The sequence below is a fragment of the Pelodiscus sinensis genome, chromosome 17, assembly GCF_049634645.1.
Source record: "Pelodiscus sinensis isolate JC-2024 chromosome 17, ASM4963464v1, whole genome shotgun sequence".
Classification (NCBI taxonomy): Eukaryota; Metazoa; Chordata; order Testudines; family Trionychidae; genus Pelodiscus; species Pelodiscus sinensis.
Genome location: NC_134727.1, coordinates 33,431,289 through 33,459,078, shown reverse-complemented (window position 1 = coordinate 33,459,078; position 27,790 = coordinate 33,431,289). Strand labels below are relative to the sequence as shown.

The following is a 27,790-nucleotide window of genomic DNA, read 5'->3' as shown; positions in this document are numbered from 1 at the left end:
ACAGGTGCAGAATTTCTACAGGCTATCCAATAGTTTCATCATCTTTCGACTCCCTGCTTTCCATCATATGTTTTTCATCTTAAAATCTCAAGCATCTTGTGTTTTTAAACTGAAAGTATTTTCTTTTAAAAAGGAAGACCTTTGAATTTCAATTCATATATCCCATACATTTTGTTCTAAAAAAGAAAACTTGCTGTTCTTACCAGAATCTGGCAGAGAATTGAGATCTGCACACAGTACAAGTGGAATGGTTCCAAGTTCTCCCGAAACTCCAGGTTTGAGGTTACGAGAGGCTTTATCAATAATGTTCTTTACTTCAGAGAGGAACATCATAGTCTGAACCAGCTTCACATCAGAATATTCTGGGTCCCAGTGCATATGTGCATTAGCTACAAGAACTAGCTGCTTCTCCATTCCAAGTTGTGGCTTTCCAGCTAAAATTGGAAGTGAATTTTTTTCAGTTGCTATATCTACTAGATAGCTTGTATTATAAGAAAAGAAAAAAAAAAAAAAAAAGGAAAAGTGACAGATTTGAATCAGGGTTGATGCTAAGATTGGCCAAACTTAACACAGAATCATTGGGGGTGGGGGTAGGGAGAGAAATGCTACCTGAAGGAATAAAAGATTTAAGCTAAACATATTTCTTTATTGTTAAGAAATTAAGTGGGTTCCACTTGTGTGGGGGAACTGGTTACAACTACTTCCGACATCATGCTAACATCCAATGATGAAGATCCAGAAACAAGAGATGGGACAATCAATTTCTGTAAGTTTGAAAATGCCATTAATATTAATATAGAATCACACTGAAAACAATGCACAGTATTATTTTTAAAATTACATATTTTTCTCCATTATTAGCAATACTCTGTCATCAACACCCTAATTAGCAAAATCAGTCTAGTATTTTAAGAATTATGTCTTTAAACTCAGCAGTTTCACATACACACATTACAAATCTCCGCAAATTAAAGGTATGTTTGGTTAATGCTTTTGTTCACAAATCCTTACTATAATGGAGAAAAACAACAAAACACTATATGCTAAATAGGGCCATACTGAGACACTTCCAAGGTCAATTGAGATCTCAACTTTTTTGAGAACTCCAGGGCAAAAACATGTGGCGTTTCCCCCAAAATTCTCTTTTAAGTGAAGTTTGCCCAGAAAATTTCAGAATACAGTTGTAGTTATGGTGTTTATTTGAGGAAAGCTGTTTTACATTCTCTACTCCACTGAAACAAAAATTTCATTTGTATTGGAGACTAACATGCTGTATCACAGTCTAGTAAAAAAATGGGAATAAATTACTTACATGACATTTCTATTAATTCCTTTCGCAGCTCTAGCAACACAGCAACTCCAATGTTATCTTTTGTCATAACTCTGTTTAGCATAGCTTCAGACCCTTCTGAGTTTGCCATCGCTAGCTGATTGAATTCAACAGTATGTTTCTGAACTAAGATGAATCTGAAAGAACAACATTGTGTGGTTCCTTAATTTGTCACATGACAAAGGAAATACAGCTTCTTTCTCATTTTCATTAAAACTTGTTAGATGATGTAAGTAGTTTATAAGAATCAGCCAGTCACATTAGTGCTTTATAAAAATGTTAAGCTGAAAACAGATAATTTCATTAGCAATTTTATCTGCGCTCCATTTTAAATAGATTTAAATTATCTCCACTCTCCTAAAATTAATACTTAAATTATTTTGGACTTTCCCTAAAAGTTGTTAAATATAGTAAGATATTTTGTTTCCCCAGATCTATCATATGCACAAATTTGAACTAGCAGGTTTAAGACAGTATGACTCAACCTTTATTTCTGAACCTCAGTACAGGCAGTCCCCGGGTTACGTACAAGATAGGGACTGTAGCTTTGTTCTTAAGTTGAATCTGTATGTAAGTCGGAACTGGCGTCCAGATTCAGCCGCTGCTGAAACTGACTGCCAGTTCTGACTTACATACAGATTCAACTTAAGAACCCCAAGCGTCCCCAAGTCAGCTGCTGCTGAAACTGATCAGCGGCTGATTCCAGGAAGCCCGGGGCAGAGCAACTCTGCCTCGGGCTTCCTGTAGTCAGCGCTGGTCAGTTTCAGCAGCGGCTGACTTGGGGACGCCTGGGGCAGAGCAGCTGGGGTGCTGCTGGGTTGCTCCAGTAGCGCCGCTCCTCGGCGCTACTGGACCAACCCAGCAGCACCCCAGCTGCTCTGCCCCAGGCGTCCTGATTCAGCCGCTGCTGAAACTGACGAGCAGCGGCTGAATCAGGACGCCTGGGGCAGAGCAGCTGGGGTGCTGCCGGTTTGGTTCAGTAGTGCCCAGAACGGCGCTGCGGGACCAACCGGCAGCGCCCCAGCTGCTCTGCCCCAGGGTCCACAACAAAAGCCTGGTCTGCTGGGGGGGAAGGCACACTAGCTGCGCCCTCCCCCCCCAGCAGACCAGGGACAGGGGAGCAAAGCCGCAGCGGCAGCGGGGTGCCGCGCCTCTGAGGCTTTGCTCTGGCAAAGCTCAGAGGTGCGGGACCCCGCTGCCGCTGCGGCTTTGCTTCCGGTGTCCCTGGTCTGCTGGAGACAGTCTCCAGCAGAGCAGGGACACCGGGAGCAAAGCCGCAGCAGTGGCGGGGTCCCGCACCTCTGAGGCTTTGCCAGCAGACCAGGGACACCGGGAGCAGCTTTTCTCGCCCCGGAGGTCGAGGTGGCGGGACCGCTGCCTGCGAGCTGCGGGGCGAGAAAGCCCCATTCGTAAGTGCGGATCTGACATAAGTCGGATCCGCGTAAGTCGGGGACTGCCTGTATTCTGAAACTTACATCTGCATTGTTTTGTGGCCGGAGGACAACATAGAAACATTCATAAAGACTTACATACCTAGGGCAAATGTAACTGTCTATGTATCTCTCTTATTTTCAAAAGTGATTAATAATTTTGGGTGCCTTTTTTTTTTTTGATACCTGACTTAGACATCTTAAAGTAGTCCCTGGTTTTCAGAAAGTCTTGAGTTCTCCCATCTTTTAAAAACCAAGTCCCTTTTAAGAGCTCTCATTTTGAGTACCCAAAAATCAGTAGTCATTTTTTTTTAAAGTTTAAGCTTATATTTTAGGAATGGTTAGAGTTTCAAGGGCAAATATCACATTTTTCATGAAAATCAAAATGACTCCGTCCATTTCCACTAAAGAAAGAAATTAAAGGGTATAGTTTTAACAAATGGTCTTGAAGCACCTTAGAGACTAACAAAAAATGTAGATGGTATCATGAGCTTTCATGGGCACAATCCATTACTTCAGACGAAAGAAGTTAAGAGGTCCAGGGAACAAATAAAAAGCAAGGAAAGAGCGAGGATGGGGAGGGAAAGAGAAGGGAAGGGTTGCAGTGGAATAAATTTTACTTTTAGCATGAAGTTCTCTCAGATTAAGAACTAGGGATGTTAGATAGCATGTCATGGAAGTCATGTAACCACATCAAATTCTAGCAGTTACAGAACTATTCAATAGTCCCCAGGGCAGAGACAGCAGCCAGTGCGCTCCTGGCCCCACTCCCAGGGAGCCCCCTGCCATCCTGCGCTGCTGCCTCGGATACAGAGGTAACAGTATAGGATGGCAGCAGCCCAGTTTGTGTGTGGGGGGGGGGGGGGGGAGGAGGGGCGAGCTCCTCGTGGACAAAAGCTGCTCTGTGGAGCAGCCTCTGTTTGCGGCGAGCCCAGGCCCACTGTGGACAGAGGCTGCCTCGAGGTAGCCTCTCCTCCCCCTCACGCTGCTGCCTCTGCTGGAGGTAGCAGCGTGGGGGCAGGGGGAGCAGGCAGCACTGACTATATAGGAGACAGCCAATGGGAGACACGTAGGTCTGCAGAGCCAGCAGGCACAGAGAGTTGGCTTAAAAATCAGATTTCCGCAAGTACTAGCTCCTGTCTGCCCCTCCTCAAGGCAGCAGCACAGGGGTGGGGGTAAGTGGATCTGGTGGTTGTGGGGAGCCTGCTGAAAGCCAGCTCCTCATGAGCACCGGCTCCAGCCTCTCCCCCCCTTGCTGCCTCTGATAAAAAGGAGCAAGGGGGGAGGGGCAGGAAATACATGTAATCAACAGTATTAACCAATAAGCCCAATCTTATCGGTTAATCTTGTAGTGATCTATACGTTGACATCCCTAGCAAAAGCAGCTGAAGAGCTAGGCTGGTGTCAACTGTTACGGTGGCAATTTCTTTTGCCTGATGTACATGTTCTACATGTTACATTTCCCATATTTCTTATTGCTCGTTTCTTTTATTCCTATTGATTTGGAGATTTTCTGAACTTTTTAACATGGGTAGTGAAAACACACACAATATTTCATGATACTTTTATTGTGCTTGCCTTTAATATTTCATTTTATTTGTTAGTGCTTTTCTCTTTTGTACAACAAATTACAAGTTGAACCTCTCCAATTCAGCACTCTCTGGACCTGACCAGTGCTGAATCAGAGAATTTGCCAATCCATGGGAGGTCAATATCATCTAGCCACATTACCTTTCCACTGTTTACTAGGCTCCTAGAAAACATTTAGGGGTAAATTAGAGCTAAACAGCAGCAGAGAATACAGAACTAGGATTAGTGGCTGTAAACAAACTTTATGGGACTGGAGGAAACTTGGGTACACCCACTGAAAAGTGGACATCTTGATAACTAAAATTATGCTGGACCACAGAGTGCCGGACTAGAGAGATACAACCTGTACAAAACATTAGAAGATAATTGTTATTATGGGCTTTTTTCAGACTAGACATGTCCAACATGGTGCCTCTTATGCAGAGTATTCCTTTTAGAGATAGGAATACTTTGCATAAAACATGGAGTTGCCATGTATGGGGCAGATATGCAAAAATGGTTTAGCTATTTAGCTCTGGCTAAAGAGATCCCAAGGAGTGTGAACTCTTTCCATTATCCCCAGTAATATAAGAATATAAGTTCTACAAAAAGACATACTTCTCCACAAAAACATGAGGCCTAAATTTAACCCAGAAGAATTGTGCAGAAGGGAACAGGCGCAACGGAAGGTTTTATGAAATACACACTTACTTTTCTGTTTTGAAAAATATTGCACAACCATCAACGTGTTTTCGTTCCTGTTCAGACATTGTCCTAGCTCTAGATTTTGGACTGAAGAACCCATTATAGCCACGCTCCTTCAGTTCTGTCAGGAAAAAACTGTAGTACTGTTCAGTTTCAACCTCCTGTAAAGTTATAAGACAACACACTGTATTTGTTTAACACCAGAGTACATCAGACTGGATGTTACTTCTGCATTATTCAGCGTCTTTTATTTAGCTTCTTTTATAAGAAAGTGTAAATCACCTCCCTACTGGCTTTAAGAAACTTAAAAAAATTAGATAAATCAGGGAATGTAAGCATAAGACAGCCATACTGCTATTTTAAGGCAGACAATATAAATACATTTCTGCAATCCCAAGAGATAGGATTATCTCATGCCTCTTATTTGAACATGTGTCAGATTATATATACACATACTTCAACATATTTCTCTGATCAGCAGCTCCTGGTTAGTGTTCCAACTGTGTAGATTAAAAAGCATTCTTTTGATGTCAAGTGCTCTAAATTACAACATGTTGCTTTAAAAGAAAAAGTTTACTTTAATGAACATAATGTAATGTACAAGAGTCAGTACAAAGGAACATAAAAGGAAAAATAAATGTATCTTTTACCTGAAGACTTATGATGTCAGCATTGCAGCTCAAGATTTCCTGCATAATGGCTTTTTTTCTGTACTCCCAGTTCAGTGCCCAAGAGGGACAATAGCCATATAACTGCCGGGTGGCATATTTATCACAAAGTACGTTGTAACACATGACAGAAAACAAGGCTGCAGAACAATAATTTAAATTACTGATATATTTATATTAAAAGGCACAATTACATACATTTTTCCCCTTCAGTGATTTTAACTAATTTTACGCTTCAAATACTTTAATTCAATTATGTAGTTTAAGAACTGACCCTACCAAAAATGCATCGGATGTTCTCTTTAAAGTAACTCGTCACTTCTTTTGTCTCGACATACAACATTCATTGTTATGAGGTTACAAAAACATCTCCATATTTTGCTGATAGTAGATAGCAGATAAAGGCAGTTTACATTGAGGCCTCATCTACACTATGCGGTGGATTGACGCTGCAGCAATCGATTCACTGGCCATAGATTTATTGCTTCTGCTGTAGATGGGATAAATCGATCTCTGAGAGCACTCCCATCAACACTGGTATCTCTACCAACACGGAACTACAAAGCCAGTTGTAGGAACAGGCTCTCGAAGGACACCTGGGCTTACAATCGGGACTGAACCATCCCTCTGCCATCCGGACCTGGAATCTCGAGAGGTGTGCTGCTTACCGGGAGCTCGCATTCAGGATGTGACTGAGAGGCTTACCAAGCTGATCAAACCTTCCGATCGCTACCCCTTCCTGCTTTCCCACATAGGAACTAATGATACGGCCAAGAATGACCTTGAGCGGGTTACTGCGGATTATGTAGCGCTGGGAAGAAGGATCCAAGAATTCGGAGCGCAAGCGGTGTTCTCGTCCATCCTCCCTGTTGAAGGGAAAGGACTGGGCAGGGATCGTCAAATTGAGGACGTAAATGCGTGGTTGCGCAGGTAGTGTCGCAGAGAGGGCTTTGGTTTCTTCGACCATGGGACTCTGTTCCGGGCACAAAGATTGTTAGGAAGAGATGGGATCCACCTAGCGAAGAGAGGAAGGAGCATATTCGCAGGAAGGCTTGCAAACCTAGTGAGGAGGGCTTTAAACTAGGTTCGTCAGGGGACGGTGACCAAAACCCTGAGGGGAGAGGGAAAGTCGGATACCGGGAAGAAATGTAGAGAGGAAGGAGCAAGAAAGGAGGACCCTTGTCTCTAATGGAGAAGATAGGGCAATCAACTGGTTACCTGAAGTGTTTGTACACTAATGCGAGAAGCCTGGGCAACAAACAGGAAGAACTGGAGGCCCTGGCCCAGTCCAAGAAATATGACTTAATTGGGATAACAGAGACTTGGTGGGATGACTCGCATGACTGGAGCACTGTCATGGAAGGAAGAACAGGCAGGAGAGAAAAGGAGGAGGAGTTGCGCTATATGTAAGAGAGCACTACAATTACTCTGAACTCCAGTATAAAGAGGGAGAAAAACCTGTTGAGAGTCTATGGGTTAAGTTTAAAGGAGCAAACAACAGCAGTGATGTTGTGGTTGGTGTCTGCTATAGGCCACCGAATCAGGTGGACGAGGTAGATGAGGTTTTCTTTGGACAACTGAGCGAAGCTGCCAGATCGCAGGCCCTGGTTCTCGTGGGGGAATTTAATCACCTTGACATCTGTTGGGAAACCAATACGGCAGCACACAGGCAATACAGGAAGTTTTTGGAGAATGTTGGGGATAACTTCTTGACACAAGTGCTGAAGAATCCGACCAGGGGCCGTGCGCAGCTTGACCTTCTGCTCACAAACAGGGAGGAACTAATAGGGGAAGTAGAGGTGGGTGACAACCTGGGAAGCAGTGATCATGAGATGGTAGATTTCAGGATCCTGACCAAAGGAAGAAAAGAGAGTAGTAAAATACACACCTTAGACTTCAGAAAAGCAGATTTTGACTCCCTCAGAGACCTGATGGGCAGAATCCCATGGGATGCTAACATGAAGGGGAAAGGAGTCCGAGACAGCTGGCAGTAATTTAAAGAAGCCTTATTGAAGGCACAGAAAGAAACCATTCCGACACGTAGCAAGAGAGGCAAACATGGTAGGAGACCGGATTGGCTTACAGGGGAAACCCTTGGTGAACTTAAGCACAAAAAGGAAGCTTACAAAAAGTGGAAACTTGGACAAATGACCAGGGAAGAGGTTAAAGGTATAGCTCGAGAATGCCGGGGGGTTATCAGGAAGGCGAAAGTGCAAATGGAATTGCGACTGGCTAAGGACGTGAAGGATAATAAGAAAGGTTTCTACAGGCTTGCTAACAAGAAGAAGGTGATCAGAGAGGGTGTGCAGCCCCTAATGGATGAAGGAGGTAACCTAGTGACAGATGATGTGGTGAAAGCTGAAGTACTCAATGCTTTCTTTGCCTCTGTATTCACGGACAAGGTCGGCTCCTTGACTTCTGCGCTAAGTGACGCAAGATGGGATGAAGATGGACAGCCCGTGGTGGGTAAAGAACAGGTTAGGAACTATTTAGAAAAGCTAAACGTACATAAATCCATGGGTCCGGACTTAGTGCACCCGAGGGTACTGAGGGAGTTGGCAAATGTCATTGAGGAGCCTTTGGCTATTATCTTTGAAAAGTCGTGGAGATCGGGACAAATCCCGGATGATTGGAAAAAGGCAAATGTAGTGCCCATCTTCAAAAAGGGAAGAAGGATGATCCAGGGAACTATAGGCCAGTCAGTCTTACCTCGGTTCCTGGAAAAATCATGGAAGGGATCCTTAAGGAATCCATTTTATGGCACTTGGATGAGAGGAAAGTGATTAGGAATAGTCAGTATGGATTCACAAAGGGAAAGTCGTGCCTGACCAATCTGATTAGCTTCTATGATGAGGTAACTGGCTCGGTGGACATGGGGAAGTCAGTGGATGTTATATACCTTGACTTTAGCAAGGCTTTTGATACGGTCTCCCACAATATTCTTGCCAGCAAGTTAAGGGAATGTGGATTGAATAAATGGACGGTAAGATGGATAGAAAGATGGCTAGAAGGCCGGGCCCAGCGGGTAGTGATCAATGGCTCGATGTCAGGACGGCGGTCGGTTTCTAGTGGAGTGCCCCAAGGTTCGGTTCTAGGACCGATTTTGTTCAATATCTTTATTAATGATCTGGATGAGGGGATGGATTGCACCCTCAGCAAGTTTGCGGATGACACTAAGCTGGGGGGAGAGGTAGATACGCTTAAGGGCAGAGATAGGGTCCAGAGTGACTTAGACAAATTGGAGGATTGGGCCACAAGAAATCTGATGAGGTTCAACAAGGACCAGTGTAGAGTTCTGCACTTGGGACGGAAGAATCCCAAGCATAGTTACAAGCTGGGGACCAACCAGCTAAGTAGTAGCTCTTCAGAAAAGGACCTGGGGGTTACAATGGATGATAAGCTGGATATGAGTCAACAGTGTGCCCTTGTAGCTAAGAAGGCTAATGGCATATTAGGTTGCATTAAGAGGAGCATTGCCAGCAGATCCAGAGATGTCATTATTCCCCTTTATTCGGCATTGGTGAGGCCACATCTGGAGTAGTGTGTCCAGTTCTGGGCCCCCCACTACAAAAAGGATGTGGACGCATTGGAGAGGGTCCAGCGGAGGGCAACCAAAATGATTAGGGGCTGGAGCATATGACTTATGAGGAAAGGCTGAGGGAGTTGGGTCTGTTTAGTCTGGAGAAGCAAAGAGTGAGGGGGGATATGATAGCAGCCTTCAACTTCCTGAAGGGAGGTTCCAAAGAGGATGGAGAGAGGCTGTTCTCAGTAGTGACATATGGCAGAACAAGGAGCAATGGTCTCAAGTTGTGGTGGGAGAGGTCCAGGTTGGATATTAGGAAAAACTATTTCACTAGGAGGGTGGTGAAGCACTGAAATGGGTTACCTAGGGAAGTAGTGGAGTCTCCATCCCTAGAGGTGTTTAAGTCTCGGCTTGACAAAGCCCTGGCCGGGTTGATTTAGATGGGATTGGTCCTGCCTAGAGCAGGGGGCTGGACTTGATGACCTTCTGAGGTCTCTTCCAGTTCTATGATAAGGGGATGGTTTGAGAAAATGATCTTGGTAACTAATTGACCATTCATTATCAGTGGGAAATAGGTCAATGGAGTTACTATAGAGAACTTTCTAGGTGTCTGGCTGGTGAGTCTTGCCCACATGCTCAGGGTTTAGCTGATCGCCATATTTGGGGTCGGGAAGGAATTTTCCTCCAGGGTAGATTGGCAGAGACCCTGGAGGTTTTTTGCCTTCCTCTGTAGCATGGGGCACAGATCACAGCTGGAGCATTCTCTGCATCTTGGGGCCTTCAAAGTATTTGAAGGCTTCAATATCTGAGACATAGGTGAGAGGATTATTCTAAGAGGGGTGGGTGAGACTCTGTGGCCTGCACTGTGCTGGGGGTCAGACTAGATGATCATAATGGTCCCTTCTGACCATAAAGTCTATGAGTCTATGAGAATTGGGCAGCCCAGGTCTGAATTAATATTTAGAAAATAAAATGGAAAGAGGTCTGCAGTGAAAAAATGCAAAGCAAAAAATAAGATTTCTATTGTCCACTAAAGCTTCTGTATTATGTAGGGAGAGTCTCTCAACTATTCTCTCTAAGAAAAACAAAATTAAAGAAATCTTAAATAAAAACAAAAAATGATCATAGTCTCAACTTTGCTGGAGGGTCTTATCAAAATCTTAGGACCTGAATAAAGAAGTCATAACCTTAGCAGCAGCTCTATGTCCGAGTGCAGTGGAGAGGCTGTGATAATCTTAATATTCAGGCCCTTCAAATATCTTGCCATGGTTCTCCAGGCAGAGAGAGAAAAGAAAGGACCTAGACGCAAGCAGCAATGAACGGAGACCCAGAAATATATTGTTTCCTTTTTGAAATGTTTATCAAGCTGTATTTATACATTAAAACTCAGAAATTCTGTTTGAAGACTTTGCTTTTTAAGCACAATGCTTTCCAGTAAGTGTTTATTTAACCTGTATAACCCTATCATCTCACCCAATGCTACAGTGGGGGATAGGAGCTGACCAAGTTTGGTTTCCATATGTCTTAGTTTCCATCAGGCCCCTACTTCCTTCCTTTCTCCTCAAATTAAGAGAGAATCCTAGCTTCTCAACTTCCTCCATCCAGAAGAACTACTCACCCACTAAACAATGAGAATTTGCCATGCTGCATATCTATGCACTACCATGCCCTCAAATGAGGCAGGGCATAGAATTGAGAAGTATGGAGATTTAGGGCAAAGGGGCTCCTGGAGAGGTGGACCCTATGTTCAAAAAGGCACACTAGTTCCTGGGTTCTTGCCTAGTTCTTCCTCGTTACAAAAGTGCCCCATGGGGGCTTCCCTGTTAACCATGGCAAGTGGCTTGGAAGACTGACCAGTACCTTATAAGACCAGTACCTTATAAGTTAGCAGAAAACTGACAAAAACAATGTATTTTTTTAGTTAAGCCAGCAAAACATCAGCACTAGTAGTATGACCAATGTTAGCAAAATTAAGACTGGAAAGGGAAGTTTTAAGGAATCAAAACCTTTCACAACAGCAGCATTTTGATATGTGTCAGATTCCAGGCAGCATATTATGACAACCACTAAATATCAAAAAAAGAAGAATGCATTTCCCATTTTAAAAATTCAGTGACTAACCTCTGTACTTTCTTTCAAGTTATTTAAAATACACATTGCTTTACTGATTAAAGAATAAGTTAAGTGTTGTAACGTTTGGAACTGAAGATTAAATAAATCAAATAAATTGGCACAGTTCCCATCTTCAGTAATAAAAAGCTTCAATATTGTACAATAAAAACTTAATGTTTCTTTAATACAACAACAAATAAAGAGCAATTGCCCAGATTTTCCTCGAGGCTACAAGTTTTAAATTTAAATATTCTCTGATGGCCAAGGAATGTTTTTTATTCTACATTTGTTAAACAACAGGGGGAACTTTTCTGCTGTTCCTGTATTCATAGAATCCTAGGACTGGAAGGGAACTCGAGAGGTCATTGAGTCCAGTCCCCTGCCCTCATGGCAGGACCAAATACTATCTAGACCATCCCTGATAGACATTTATCTAACCTACTCTTCAATATCTCCACAGATGGGGATTCCACAACCTCCCTGGGCAATTTATTCCAGTGCTTAACTACCCTGACAGTTAGCAACTTTTTCCTAATGTCCAACCTAAACCTCCCTTGCTGCAGTTTAAGCCCATTGCTTCTTGTTCTATCCTCAGAGGCCAAGATGAACAAGTTTTCTCCCTCCTCCTTATGACACCCTTTTAGATACCTTAAAACAGCTATCACGTACCCCCCTCAATCTTCTCTTTTCTAAACTAAACAAACCCAATTCTTTCAGCCTTCCTTCATAGGTCATGTTCTCTAGACCTTTAATCATTCTCGCTGCTCTTCTCTGGACCCTCTCCAATCTTTCCACAACTTCCTTGAAATGTGGTGCCAAGAACTGGACACAATACTCCAACTGAGGCCTAACCAGCGCAGAATAGAGTGGAAGAATGACTTCTCGTGTCTTGCTCACAACACACCTATTAATGCATCCTAGAATCATGTTTGCTTTTTTTGCAACAGCATCACGCTGCTGACGCATATTCAGCTTGTGGTCCACTATAACCCCTAGAGCCCTTTCTGTCTACCACTTAGCATGCTGCCTTTTGTAGGCCTCCAGCTTTCCTCACAGCCAACGGGAGCTGTGATCCCCCGTACCTGGGGAGGTGGAGGTATATACGGTGATGTGGAATTCGGCCTGTGGGCCAATATTTGCCATCACTGGTTTACAGCAAGTCAAAAGTGACAGCAAGTCACGTGGGATATTTACCTCACCAGTGTGTCCATGGACAAACTCCTCACACGTGTCTGTTCCCAGTAGCCCTGGTACCTGTTTCTCATCGGTCTCGGAAGCTCTTTCTAAGGAGCGGTAAATGCTATTGTGCCCGGTTTCACAGATGGGGAAACTGAGGTATGGGAAGCAGAAGGGACTTGCCCGCAGTCCTCCAGCACCCAGGAGAAAAGCCAGGAACCGCATCCACATCTCCTGAGACCCAGCCTGGTTCTTTGTCCCCCACAGACCAGCTTGCTCCATACCCAGCAGTGCGGCATGAGACTACAGCCACCTTTTTAATGCAGGGGATGGCATTAAAATGTCAGACCGGTAACATTTAATTTGCATATTTGTATATTCTCGGTCTCCAACTCTGGAACAGATGCGAACAGCTGTGCCATACGTGTGCCCATTCCCAGCTGCAATAGCACCTGTGTGGATCAGGCTTCGCGGAGAGGCACTAGGGGGCAGTGTTGCTACACAACTTGGGCAGCGGCAGGCGGTAGGAAGTTGATGGTGATTCAATGAATATTTTCCAATTGATCAGATACTTTTATAATACTTGAATTTCAACTCTACTGGCAAGTAGTTCAATTAAAGATAATGGCACTACCTCTAAGAAAAAAGTAGCTAATTCTGCAGACAAATGTGCTGTCTGATGTAGGAATGCCTATACTACCTGTTAGTCAGTAGGAGATGTTTTAGTTCAGTATCAAACAACTATTTCAGCAAAATGGAACAATGAAATTATTTTAAATAAGAAAAAAAAAATCTATAAAGAATCACTGCAATGCTACCTGTTGGCCTTGTTCGGTCTGGTTCTTGCAACATAATCCAAGATCTTGGAGGTGGCTGTTCTGTTGAAACTATAAGAACATTTTAAAAAATTAAGTGAAATAATCATATTTATTTTAAGTGGCATAAATACATATATTAGGAATGATCACTTACTTCTTTTTGCAGTACCTGCCAAATTATCAAGCAAATAATTCAGTAGCCTTCGTGTTCCATCTGGTTCCTGGTAGAGGTTCAGTATATCCTGTGTAAGTGGATTTCCTGCAAACATGTTTATAAAAAGTAAAATTAAATAAGAAAAATGACTGAGTGTGGGTTTGTATTGACGTTCAAAGCTTTGGCTATATACAGAAAAATGACAACTGTTTCCTATTTTAAAAAGCATTTCAACTTTCCTTTCCTGGAAACACGTACCTTCTCCTCTGTATCTGAGTTCTAGAAGGGCAGCTCAAACCTTAATCTCTGGATCTCATAGAATTTAAGGTCAGAAGGGACCACCGTGATCATCTAGTCTAACCTCCTAGACAATGCTCTCTAACAGATCCTGTACTATTAGAGGATTTGTCATACTGAAGTTTTGCCCCTTTCCAAATACACTTATAATGGTGATGGGGAACACATCTGGGGCAGGAGCAATCTCCACCAGTTTTATTTCATGAGGCAGTGCCCTCCCACAGCCCAAAAGGATTCCCTGCACCTACACCAGAATATGGTCTCGCTCTTCCAGATCTCTAATTAACTAAGGATACGTCTAGACTACAGAGTTTTGTTGACAGAAGTTTTGTTGACAAAGAGCGTCTACACTACATTCAGTTCTGTCGACAAAGCAAGCTGTTTTGTCGACATGGCAGTGTAGACGCAAGGACAGTTTACATGCAACAACACCTTCTGTTGACAGAACTCTGTCGACAGAAGGCGTTATGCCTCGTAAAATGAGGTTTACCAGCGTCGACAAAACTGCTGAGTTCTGTCGACGTTATGTCAACAGAACTCAGCGGTAGTGTAGACGCAGGTATAGTTTTGTCGACAAAAGTCCATTTTTGTCGACAAAACTCTGTAGTCTAGACACACCCTAAGGGGGCTCTTTTACAGTCTGGCCGTCAAAGGTCACAAAAATAAGGAAACAGTATAATTGTCCAATCATCATAGACTCTGGAGATTTAATGAGGTTTATAGACATAATACTTAATAGAAAGAGCCTGATCTTGTAAGGCAGGGGTGGGCGATGATTTTTGGTGGGGGGCTACTCCAAGATTTTGGAAAGTGGTCAAGGACCACTTTTCCGTGGAGGAAGTGCAGGGTCTAGGACAGAGGTTGGATGCAGAAGGGTGCCCAGGGTAAGGGACTGGGGTGCAGAAGACAGTATGAAGTCTGAGAGGGAGTTTGGGCAAAGAAGGGGGTTGTGACCTGGGTCGGGGGCTGGGGTGTAGGGTCAGGGAGGAAGTGTGGGTACAGGAGAGGATTCTGGCCTGGGGGAAAGAGTGAAGGAGGGGTTACAGCATCTGGGAGGGAGTTATAACTGGAGCAGGGGGGTGCAGAGTGTTTGGATGGTGACCTGGGGGAGGGAGTTGGGATGCAGGAGGGGCAGGAGTGCCAGAGAAAGGCTTTGGCTGGGAGGCACTTAGCTAAGCGGCTCCTGGCCAGCAACCCTGCAGCACTTCTAAGGCAGACTGGGCTCCCTGCCTGGTGCAGCTCCAGGCTACTTAAAACTGCAGGCTGCTCCTTCCATGTGGCTCAACTCCAGGAGAGGGGAGAGGCTCGCATTGCCCCCATTTCCCAGGCCAATCTCTCAGCTCCTACTGGTCTGTTGTTTCCGAACAATAGGAAATACAGTCTTCTGCACCCCAGTCCCTTACCCTAGGCGCCCTTCTGCATCCAACCTCTGTCCTAGACCCTGCACTTCCTCCACAGAAAAGTGGTCCTTGACATACAAAATGTCCGGTATTTTCTCATTAGGTAAGTTTATTATTATTAGGCGCATCAGTATGTAATTGCAAACTGCCTGGCTGGTAGACACGCTCACGCTGCATGAGCATGTCTACCAGCCAGGCAGTACACAATTACGTGAGGGGGGGGCCAGGATGGAATCCCCAGGACCATGCGCGGGACAGGCAGCGCCTCTGGATCTGTGTGCACCCAGGTCAGTCCTGCTCTCTGTTGGCTGATTCTCTTCCCCCTTCTCCCCGCCCCCATCCAGTACTGCTCCCTGCCAGCTGGTTATCCCCCGGCCAGCCCCGCTCCCCCGACCAGCCCCGCTCCCCACCGGCTGGTTCTCCTCCAGCCAGCCCCGCTCCCCCTGACTCCCTCCCAGCCAGCCCTGCTTCCCGTGGGCTGGTTCTCCCTCCCCTCCTCCCAATATCCCCCGCATCCCGCCAGCCGGTTCTCTCTCTCCCCACCCCATCTCCTGATCTCCCCTGGCCAGCTTGGTTCCCCCGATCCCCTCCCGGCCATCCCTGCTTCCTGCCGGCCATTCCCCTCCTCTCCCCCCCCCCCCCCGCCCCGATCTCCCCTGGCCAGCCCCGCTGCCCCCTCCTTTCCCCTCCCCCTCACCAGCCCTGCTTCCCGCTGGCTGGTCCCCCTCACCCTTCCTCCCGGCCAGCCCCACTCCCCTCCCAGACGGTCCCCCCGCACACATCTGAGATCCAGCGTGTCCGGTATTTTTTTTGAAGTCACCTGGTAACCCTATGGCTAGGGGCAGGGAAATCACACAAAGCCTTTCCCTCCCTCCAGAGTAGACTCACATGGAGGAGCCCTGTGCTTAAAACAGTGGCTGCTTCATGCCTGAGGGTCCCGGCAAGGTGGTCTGCAGGCCGGATATAGGTTGCTTGGTGGGCTGGATCCAGCTCGCAAAAGGTATCTTGCCCACCCCTGTTGTAAGCCTTTCATTCACACAACTCCTACTGAAGTCAATAGATCTACATACCAAACACTTACAGTATTGGCCCCAAAATTGTGAAAAATCAATTTTAAATTGTTATTTGCAGTCTGACATTATATAACAGCAGTACAAAATTCTAAGAAAGATATCCATCTGACCTCCCTCTTGAGGGAAAGAGTTCCATAACTGCAGTGTAAGTTCAATTAGGCCAGACTTAATCAAAAGCAGCATATAGCTTCCACATAGGCAACCAGAAAATGAACTTCATTTTTCATTCTTTTTTGGGCCAGATTCATTAAACGTCAATATATTTATAAAGAGAAAAATAAATTCTTATAGCTGCTATTTGGTAGCATTTTATACAATGTGTAGGTTAAAACAGCTGTAACTCAAGAATGGGATCAAAACATAAAAGGTAGGTAGGTAAAAGACATACCTTTCAGACCTAATGTCTGTAATTGAAATAGTTTTCCCAGCTCAAATGGTAGAACCCGTAACAGGTTGTTATTTAAATGGAGTTCCCTGTAGGCAAAAAAAAAAAAAAAAAAAAAAAAAAAAGTTACAGTAATATAAAGTGGGAAATAAAACAGTATTTACGATCAACTGTTTATTGCTGAAACAATTTCACTATAAGAAGAAATCTGTGCTATCACACCACTACTTGGAAAAATTGGAAGACTAAACAGTGAGCAAGAATTAACAATATCTTGTTGTACCCACTAAAAAAAGCTCATGATGTTAGATGTACAGAGTAGAATTAGCTGGGTGGTAATCCAACTATGTGGCCATAAACGTTTGTAGTTAACCATTAAAATGTAAAGGAATAACAAGAAATGAAGGATTACATTTCTGACAAGCTGGACCACTAATGGCTGTGCTAAGTTTAAAGGACAATGAAAAATAAGACTTTTGTCATTAAAATAAAACCAAGAACAAACAAAAATGATTCCAGTAGAATGATAGCTATTATATTACGATGTTAGTGTGCTGCTAAGTCACTCTAACACATCACAACAAATTATTATTTTTTAATTAACTTTGTCAAAATAATTTCACGGCTTTGTCAACAAAAGTTAGATACCTGTTAATATATTGCATGAAGTCTATATGGCACAAAAATCCATTTAATTAACTGTATTTTGGCTAATAAAGAGTAGTATTCTAATGTTCATTTTTTACAATGCTTCTGTTGAGATATTGTATATGCTTTTTCATTTGGGAGAAACAGAAGTTGGCAACCAAAGGCCAAGAGAAATTCAACTTGATAACATGCCTTCTACACACTCTCAGGCTATGTCTACATTTAAAACGCTACAGTGCTTCACTTTGAACCAATGTTACCTGCTAACTGGCCACTGAGGTTTGTTTATTTACCTGCTCCACAACCATGGAGCCTCATGGCTCCCATTGGCTCCAGTTCCCCATCTGCAGCCAAGGGGAGCCGCGGAAAGTGGCGTGGTTCCCAGATAATACACCTTCCTTGAGAAGCAGTAGTTCCCTCAACAAAAGACTTCTTCCATCAGCCTACCAGTGTCTGTATTGGGGTTCGGTTAGCTTACCTACCTTTCTCAGGTCGTGTGTACATTAGGAAAATATTTTGAAATTTTTAAATTTGACTTAACTCCCAATTTAACAAAAATCAAACTAGCTTCACACTACGAGGAAGCCTCTAAATTAGTCCAAGGCAGGCTCCGTTAATGTGGATGCGCTACCTCGGCTTAAGAGCCCCAGGAAGCACTTGGGAGTAATTATTTCCAAGTAGTGGAACCAGAGCGTCCCCACTACCATTATTTCAAAATAACTATTTTGGAATTAGCATGCCTCCTGGAAAAGCAGGAATACAGATTTCAAATTCCATGGCCCGTTATTTCGAAATAATGGGTTTGGTAATGTGGGTGTTCTACTTTAAATTCAACTTGGGATTGGGGGGTTATTTCGAAATAAAGTCCTACTGTAGACCAGAGCTCAGTGATGTGGATTTTTTACACCCCAGAAACATAGCTATGTCAATGCAGTGCAGACCAACCCTAGAATGGTCTAACTTAGCTATAAAGGTTAAAATCTGTGATATAGTCACAATCTTCACATAAGATTGCTTCTTGAACCTGCTCACAACTTGATGTGTAAAAACTGGATCATTTATTTAAGTAAAATATTGTGGGACTTTACTGGACTTAGTTTTTCTAGTTAGTTATTTAGTTTAACAATTTTTTAACTAGAAAAAAGTTGCTGAAAAAATGTGAAATGGTTCTTTTTAGATTTCCAAAAGATAGTATTTTGCTATTAGAAAATACAGTATGGTTGTCCCTTCTCCTGGCTAAATTGCTAGCAAACATACTAATAAATGAAGACTGTTTTTCTTCTCTTTTGGAACATTTTGCGAAGCACAGATCTCCAATAAAGTTGCCAAATTCAATGAATATTGAGATGCTTCACTAAAGACTTTTAAAATACGGGTTTTGTGGGCCACTCTGAGAATCTTCAGACTGATTCTGATCCATCTGATTCTGCCAGACTATAGTTCCCTAGCCATTCCTTGCAAGATGTAAAAAAAGCATAGATAAATGTAGATGTTTTAGAGGAGAAGACTAACGGCCTACTTACTCCATTCCTAGATTATTATTTATTTCGCACATGGATGGAAAAGATTAGAAGAAACATTGTTTGCAATCTGAAAGCATAAAATGCATGTAAGTAACAACCTGGCTAGCTAAAGAGTGGGTTCTTTTATTGGTGTGGAAGTGTAACTACATAACTACCACAGAAGGGAAAGCAACGAAAAAACCCATCCACAAGATATCAATTGGAATTGCTTTGAAAATTAGAGATGTTAAATGGTTAACTGGTAAGCACACCCGTAACCATGAGGCTTACTGCTATGCTTACCAGTTAACCAGACCTTGTCAGTTAACTCTAGTGGTGGCGTGGGCTCCAGAGCAGCCCCAGCTGTGGAACAAGCTGGGTGGGTGGGACCTGACAGCAGGACCTAGGTTAAAATGGTTTAGCACTTTAACATCCCTAAAGCAAATATCTCAAGTATTATACAACTATTGTCATAAAATTAAATTCTTAGAATAGTAATCTAAGATGAATCATAGAATACTAAGACTGGAAGGAATCTCAAGTGGTCATTGAGTTCAGTCTCCTGCCCCCATGGCAGGACCAAATACTGTCTAGACCATCCCTGATAGACATTTATCTGACCTACTCTTCAATATCTCCACAGATGGGGATTCCACAACCTCCCTGGGCAATTATTTCCAGTGCTTAAATACCCTGACAGTTAGCAACTTTTTCCTAATGTCCAACCTAAACCTCCCTTGCTGCAGTTTAAGCCCATTGCTTCTTGTTCTATCCTCAGAGGCAAAGATGAACAAGTTCTCTCCCTCCTCCCTATGACACCCTTTTAGATACCTGAAAACAGCTATCATGTCCCCCCTCAGTCTTCTCTTTTCTAAAGTAAACAAACCCAATTCTTTCAGCCTTCCTTCATAGGTCATGTTCTCTATACCGTTAATCATTCTTGTTGCTCTTCTCTGGACCCTCTCCAATTTCTCCACATTTCTTGAAATGCGGAGCCCAGAACTGAACACAGTACTCCAACTGAGGCCTAACCAGCGCAGAGTAGAGCGGAAGAATGACTTCTCGTGTCTTGCTCACAACACACCTGTTAATGCATCCCAGAATCATGTTTGCTTTTTTTGCAACATTGTCACACTGCTGACTCATATTCAGCTTGTGTTCCACTATGACCCCTAGATCCCTTTCTGCCATACTTCTTCCTAGACAGTCGCTTCCCATTCTGTATGTGCGAAACTGATTGTTCCTTCCTAAGTGGAGCACCTTACATTTGTCTTTATTAAACTCCATCCTGTTTACCTCAGACCATTCCTCCAATTTGTCCAGATCATTTTGAATTATGACCCTATCCTCCAGAGCAGTCGCAACCCCTCCCAGCTTGGTATCATCTGCAAACTTAATAAGCGTACTTTCTATGCTAATATCTAAATCATTGATGAAGATATTGAACAGAGCAGGTCCCAAAACAGACCCCTGCGGAACCCCACTTGTTATATCTTTCCAGCACGATTGTGAACCATTAATAACTACTCTCTGAGTATGGTTATCCAACCAGTTATGCATCCACCTTATAGTAGCCCCATCTAAGTTGTATTTGCTTAGTTTATTGATAAGAATATCATGCGAGACCATTTCAAACGCCTTACTAAAGTCTAGGTATACCACATCCACCGCTTCTCCCTTATCCACAAGACTTGTTATTCTATCAAAGAAAGCTATCAGATTGCTTTGACATGATTTGTTCTTTACAAATCCATGCTGGCTGTTCCCTATCACCTTGGCACCTTACAAGTGTTTACAGATGATTTCTTTAACTACTTGCTCCATTATCTTCCCTGGCACAGAAGTTAAACTAACTGGTCTGTAGTTTCCTGGGTTGTTCTTATTCCCCTTTTTATAAATGGGCACTATATTTGCCCTTTTCCAGTCTTCTGGAATCTCTCCTGTCTCCCATGATTTTCCAAAGATGATACCTAGAGGCTCAGATACCTCCTCTATCAGCCCCTTGAGTATTCTAGGATCCATTTCATCAGGCCCTGGTGACTGGCAGGCATCTAACTTTCCTACATGATTTCTAACGTTCTTTTTTTTGTTTTATATTCTAAACCTACCCCCTTCCCACTAGCATTCACTATGTTAGGCGTTCCTTCAGACTTCTCGGTGAAGACCGAAGCTTAAGTCATTAAGCATCTCTGCCATTTCCAAGTTTCCTGTTACTGTTTCTCCCTCTTCACTGACCACTGGCCTATCCTGTCCTTGGTCTTCCTCTTGCTTCTAATGTATTTATAAAAAGTCTTCTTGTTTCCCTTTATTCCCGAAGCTAGTTTGAGCTCATTTTGTGCCTTTGCTTTCTAATCTTGCCCCTGCATTCCTGTGTTGTTTGCCTATAGTCATTCTTTGTAATTTGTCCTACTTTCCATTTTTTATATGACTCCTTTTTTATTTTTAGATCATGCAAGATCTCGTGGTTAAGCCAAGGCGGTCTTTTGCCATATTTTCTATCTTTCCAAGGCAGCGGAATGGCTTGCTTTTGGGCCCTTAATGTCCCTTTGAAAAACTGCCAACTCTCCTAAGTTGTTTTTCCCCTCAGTCTTGATTCCCATGGGACCTTACCTATCAGCTCTCTGAGCTTACCAAAATCTGCCTTCCTGAAATCCACTGTCTCTATTTTGCTGTTCTCCCTTCTACCCTTCCTTAGAATTGTGAACTCTATGATTTCATGATCACTTTCACCCAAGCTGCCATCCACTTTCAAATTCTCAACCAGTTCCTCCCTATTTGTTAGGATCAAATGTAGAACAGCTTCCCCCTGGTAGCTTTTTCAACCTTCTGAAATAAAAAGTTGTCTCCAATGCAGTCTAAGAACTTATTGGATAGTCTGTGCCCCGCTGTGTTATTTTCCCAACATATATCTGGATAGTTGAAGTCCCCCATCACCACCAAATCTTGAGCTTTGGATGATATTGTTAGCTGTTTAAAAAAAGCCTCATCCACTTCTTCCACCTGGGTAGGTGGCCTGCAGTAGACTCCTACCGTGACATCTCCCTTGTTTTTAACCCCTTTTAGCCTAACCCAGAGACTCTCAACACTTCCATCTCCTATGTCCCTCTCCACCTCACTCCAAGTGTGTTCATTTTTAATATATAAGGCAACACCTCCTCCCTTTGCCACTAACTTTGCCATGAAGAAAACAGCCACTAACTTTGTTGATTATCTGTATTTAGAAATGTTTAGTCTGCTCTTACTGTGTGTGTTACTATAGTGTAGGGCTTTTGTGCTAGTTACTATAAAATACTCTCTCTGACCATGAACTAAGGCGCAACTCCTGCACCCACCTCTCTGGTTATCAATTAGGGATGTTAAATATTGGTTAAGTGAATAGTCAATTAACCTCATGAATTCTTATCAGGGCGGGAGGGGTCTGAGCTCCGGGACCCAGCAAGAGCCAGAATTGAGTTGGGCTCCCTGTCCAGCTGGCTTCTAATACACTTTAAATGCAGAGCCAGTGTGGGTAGGTCCAGCATCCAGTGCAAGCTGGGACTGAGCTGGGCTGCTGGCCAGCCTGCTAAAAAATGTACTGTCCAGGGATGGGGGGAAATGCACGTAGTCTACAGCATTAACCTTTTGCTTATCAGTTAATCGACTATACTATTACATCCCTAGTATCAACAGTTCTTCAAGAGCATAACCCCTGCATAAAGGTTTGGGGATGCATTTGGAAGAGTGTGGATGTAAACAGGATTTAGAAATGTCATACAGGGCTGACTGCCACTATGCTCAGCTCTGTAGGAAGTCATTGTGCACTGGTGCATAAGGCAAGTAGGGATTAGTGCAAAAGATAAGTGTGCTAAGGCTGTGCAGTTACAACTCCAACCATTAGAAAAAACTCTTTATATTGACTTTGGTTAGCTACAGAATAGAAACATGCCAAAACCCGAAACATTCCTGTTGGGGTTGCAGATGAACATGAAATTAAATTTGCATACCTGAGTGACACCATGTTTCCGAGCTCTGCTGGTAAACTGCGGATTTTATTAGAGGACAGGTCCAGATATACCAGATTGTGAAGCTTGGCAATGTCTGAAGGAATACGGGATAAGGAATTGTCACTGAGATGCAAAGCTGTCAAATGGGTCAGTGACCACAAAGATGAACTTAAGCTTCTTACTTTCCCTGTAAGACAGAGATAGAGAGAAACACAGGAGTAAAATAAAAAGAACTTTGGACATTTTAAACATCTAGTTGTAGCATGCATAACATCTTGTGTGGATAGCCTTTAGAGTTTTCTGCAATATGGTTAAAAAATGAAAGATTACATAGAAGATACTCCCCTCTAATTGCATAACGTTTTGATCACGCAAATATATTTTCCTTTAAGTTTTGTTTCCTGGGATCTTTAGACATTTTTGAACTCATGCTTTGAGCCTTGAACATCCTCTTCCTTTCTAGAAGTTGGCTATATATTTGAGAGAGTTTGTGCATCTGTCTGTTTAAGAACTCCTCCTAAGTAGTAAGAGCTAGGAGCACCAAATTTGGCATGCAGTTTTCTCTTATCATAGCTCAACTCAAGGTAATGGTTTGGATGTGTAGGAAAATGGAATGTGCCTGGAATGGGACTGTTTCTCAGAAAGCCATACAAAAAGAAGAGAATAACCAGGCAGGTGAAAGGGGCTGGCTGGGGTGCACCTCACTATCCCCCTCAGTGCTAAACTGCCCACTAGGAGTCTAGTATTGCCCCGGCTCTGAGGCTCCCACTCCCCAGGCATACTTGGGGGGGAGCTCACCTGATTCATACCGGAACACTGCTACATCAGGGAGAGAGGGGAAGTGCATAGTTAGCTGCATTCTCCACTCTGGCTGGGGAGCGCAGGGGGTAGATGAACCTGGACCTACCCCAGCTGGTGTCTGTTGGAGCTGCAGCAACCATGGAAAGGCACTTCTCACCTGCTGCAGTGAGACACGGCTGGAGTAACTCCCCTCTCCCTGGCCTGCATACTAGGGATGTCAGATATCATGCAATTGAATAATCATGTAACTGCATCAAATTTTAGCAGTTACACAACTATTCAACAGTTGCTGGGGCTGGCAGTCAGTGCGCTCCCGGCCTCACTCCCGGAGAGACCCTGCCATCCACACTGTATCAGAGACAGCAACATGGAAGTGTGTGGGGAGAAGGCAGGTGGCTTCACAGGATCTGGTGCTGTAGAAAGCCGGCTTAAAAGGAGGCCCCTCAAGGGCACCAGCTCCTGCCTCCCCTCCCCATATTGCTGCCTCTGACACAGAGTAGGGATATTAAATTTAGTTTAATCAACTAGTTGATGGATTGCCCATCAACTAGTCGATAAGCAGGGGAGCTGCAGCAGGGTTAGCTCTACAATCAAATTCTGTACCTGCATGGAAACACTGTTGGTATGTCTAACAGGGTTCGAATTAGCGGGTCTAGTTAAGAGAGCTAATTCGAACTGAGAGGGGCACTCGGATCGATGCCGGTAGTCCTGCTTCCATGAGGAGTAAGGGAAGTCAAAGGAAGAGTGTTCTCCCTTTGACTTCCTGCAGTGAGCACAGCACCAAAAGTTGAATTGAGGTATTTCGACTTCTGCTACACAATTAACATAGCTGAAATTGTGTATCTTAACTCAACCTTGTCCCATAGTGTAGACATACTGATAATATGTTGATTAGTCCCCCAGGGTAAGTTAACAACTATTTAGAGAAATTGGACATACATAAATCCATGGGGCTGTCTTTAATGCATCGAGGGTGCTGAGGGAGTTGGCTGATCTGATTTTAGAGCCACTGACCATTCTTTGAAAACTCGTGGCGATTTGGGGAGGTCCCGGACAATTGGAAAAAGGCAAATCTAGTGCCCATCTCCAAAAAAAGGAAGAAGGACAATCCAAAGAACTATAGATCAGTCAGCCTCATTTCAGTCCCCAGAAAAATCATGGAGAGAATTCTCAAGGCATCCATTCTGAAGTGCTTGGAAGAGGAAAGTGATCAGGAATAGTCAACATGGATTCACTAAGGGCAAGTCATGCCTGACTAACCCGATTGCCTTCTGTGACAAGATAACTGGCTTTGTGGATATAGGGCAGGTGGTGGACGTGATATACTTTGACTAGCAAAGCTTTTGACATGGTCTCCCACAGCATTCTTTCCCACAAGTTAAAGACATATGGATTGGATAAATGGACTGTAAAGTGGATAGAAAGCTGGCTAGACTGTTGGGCTCAACTGGCAGTGATCAACGGCTTGATATCCAGTTGGTGGTCAGTCTCAAGGAGAATGCCCCAAGAGTCAGTTCCAAGTCTGGTTTTGTTGAACATCTTTATTAATGACCTGGAAGAGGGGATGGATTGCACCCTCAGCACGTTTGCAGATGACACTAAGCTAGGGGGGCGAGGTAGATATGTTGGAGCAGTGGTTCCCAACCTTTTTTATACTGTGGACCAGCAAACCCAGTCAAAAACTTCTGATGGATCGTTAACATTTTATTTGCATATTCATTATGCAAATTCATTTACATATTTGTATAAAATCAAATCTCCCCCCTTCCCCCAAGCCACTGTAAACAGTTGGCTTTAGCTGCAGCAGCCACCCGCCACATAGTGATTGCTGGAGCTGAAGCCAGCTGTTGTGCGGTGACTCAGGGGGCCAGGATGTACCCCAACCCCGGCCTCCAGAGCCATTATGAACAGCCGCCTGCAGACACTGAAGCTGAAGCTAGCTGCTGGGAGGCAGGTCTGGGGGCCAGGGCCATGTGCAAGGCGTATACCCCAACCCCGGTCCCAGAGCAGCCAGCATGGGCATGGCCTGGCAATGTGCCATGGCCCGGCAGCCAGTGGTTTGCGGTTCAGCACCAATCTGCAGACCAGCAGTTGGTAACCACTGCGTTGGAGGGTAGCGATAGGGTCCAGGGCGACCAGGCCAAATAAGAGGATTGGGACAAAAGAAATCTGATGAGGTTCTATAAGGACAAGTGCAGAGTCCTGCATTTGGAACGGAAGAATCCCAAGCACAGTTACAGGCTGGGGACCAACTAGCTCAGCAGCAATTTGGCAGAAAAGGACCAGGGGATTACAGTGGATGAGAAGCTGGATGGATACAAGTTAACAGTGTGCCCTTGTAGCCAAGAAGGCTAATGGCATATTAGGGTGCATTAGGAGGAGCACTGCCAGCAGATCTAGAGACATTTACTATAAGGTGGGTGCATAACTGGCTGTAAAACCTCTTTCAGAGAGTAATTCAGTCATGCTGGAAGGGCATAATAAGTGGGGTTCCACAAGTTCTGGGACCAGTTCATCGACGATTTAGATCATGGCATAGAAAGTATGCTTATTATGTTTACAGATGATACCAAGCTGAGAGGGGTTGCAAGTGCTTTGGAGGATAGGGTCATAATTCAAAATGATCTGGACAAACTGGAGAAATGGTCTGAGGTAAATGGGATGAAGTTTAATAAGAACAAATGCAAAGTACTCCACATAGGAAGGAACAATCCGTTTCACACAAACAGAAAGGGAAGTGACCGTCTAGGAAAGAGTTCTGCAGAAAAGAATCTAGGGGTCATAGTGGTCTACAATCTAAATATGAGTCAACAGTGTGACACTGTTGCAAAAAAAGTAAACATGATTTTGGGATGCATTAACAGGAGTGTTGTGAGCAAGACACGAGAAGTCATTTTTCTGCTCTCTGCTGCATTCATTATGCCTCAGTTGGAGTATTGTGTCCAGTTCTGGGCACCACATTTCAAGAAAGATGTGGAAAAATTGGAGAAGGTCCAGAGAAGAGGAACAAAAATGGTTAAAGGTCTAGAAAACGAGCTATTGAGGCAAGCTGAAGGAACTGGGCTTGTTTAGTTTGGAAAAGAGAAGACCTAGCAGAGACATGATAGGAGTTTTCAGGTTACTAAGAGGAAGGGGGGGGATTGTTCTACTTGGCCTCTGATGATAGGACAAGAAGCAATGGGCTTAAACTGCAGCAAGAACATTTTAGTTTGGACATTAGGAAAAACTTCCTAACTGTCAGGGTGGTTAAAGACTGGAATAAATGGCCTAAGGAAGTTATGGCATCTCCATCACTGGTGATATTTAAGATGTCTGTCTAACCTACTCTATCAGGGATGATAAGGACCATGCTTGATCCTGACATGAGGGCAGAAGACTAGACTTGATATCTCAAGGTCCCTTCCAGTTCTAGTAGTCTATGATTCTAAGTGATTATTCCCCTTTATCTGTCACTGGTGAGGCCATATCTGGAGTCTTGTGTCCAATTCTGGTCTCCCCCCATTACAGAAAAGATGTGGACACATCGAAGAGGGTCCAGAAGAGGGCAACGAAAAAGATTGGGAGGCTGGAGCTGAGGACAAGCTGAGGGATTTGGTCTTGTTTAGTCTGCAAAAGAGAAGAATGAGGAGGGATTTGATAGCAGCCTTCAACTTCCTGAAGGGAGGTTCCAAAGAGGATTGAGAAAGTCTGTTCTCAGTAGTGACAGATTGCAGAACAAGGAGCTATGGTCTCAAGTAGCAGTGGTGGGAAGTCTAGGTTGGATATTAGTAAAAACTATTTTATTAGAAGGGTGGTGATGCACTAGAATGGGTTCCCAAGGGAGGTGGTAGAAGTTGGGTTTTTACAGGACAAAGTCCTGGCTGGGATGATTTAGTTGGGATTGGTCCTGCATTGGGCAGAGGGTTGGACTCTGATCTCCTGAGGTCTCTTCCAACCCTATAATTCTATGATTTTAAATTCAGTACACACCTGAAGGAAAGACCAAACACTAAAGCACTGATATGGACCACCATATTTGGAGTCCTGGGTTCTACTGCTAAATGTGCCTGTGGTGACCTTCTACAATGTCTTAATACATTTGTAATATGCAGTGACAGCTCATTTCTCTCCACCATTGACTGGGGTTCCTAGCCCTGGTTAATAACAGTCATGAAGTGCATGGAATATAAACCACAATTAGTACAGGTGAGATTTCAACTCATGGTCTCCCCTTGAT

At 43.8% G+C, this 27,790-nt stretch overlaps 1 protein-coding gene across 3 annotated transcripts in view; it reads right to left on the bottom strand.

Moving 5' to 3' along the window:
* The window catches only part of CNOT6 (CCR4-NOT transcription complex subunit 6), a 75,972-nt gene that overhangs the window by 9,711 nt on the left and 38,471 nt on the right, over positions 1–27,790 (bottom strand). For all 3 annotated transcript variants that reach the window (XM_075900500.1, XM_075900499.1, XM_075900498.1), the window contains 8 exons: positions 22,774–22,960; positions 16,644–16,729; positions 13,486–13,590; positions 13,332–13,400; positions 5,685–5,842; positions 5,041–5,195; positions 1,313–1,467; positions 204–434 (listed from right to left, as the gene is read on the bottom strand). In XM_075900500.1, coding sequence (XP_075756615.1) covers positions 204–434; positions 1,313–1,467; positions 5,041–5,195; positions 5,685–5,842; positions 13,332–13,400; positions 13,486–13,590; positions 16,644–16,729; positions 22,774–22,960 — 1,146 coding nt within the window. The remainder of the gene's footprint in view (positions 1–203; positions 435–1,312; positions 1,468–5,040; positions 5,196–5,684; positions 5,843–13,331; positions 13,401–13,485; positions 13,591–16,643; positions 16,730–22,773; positions 22,961–27,790) is intronic.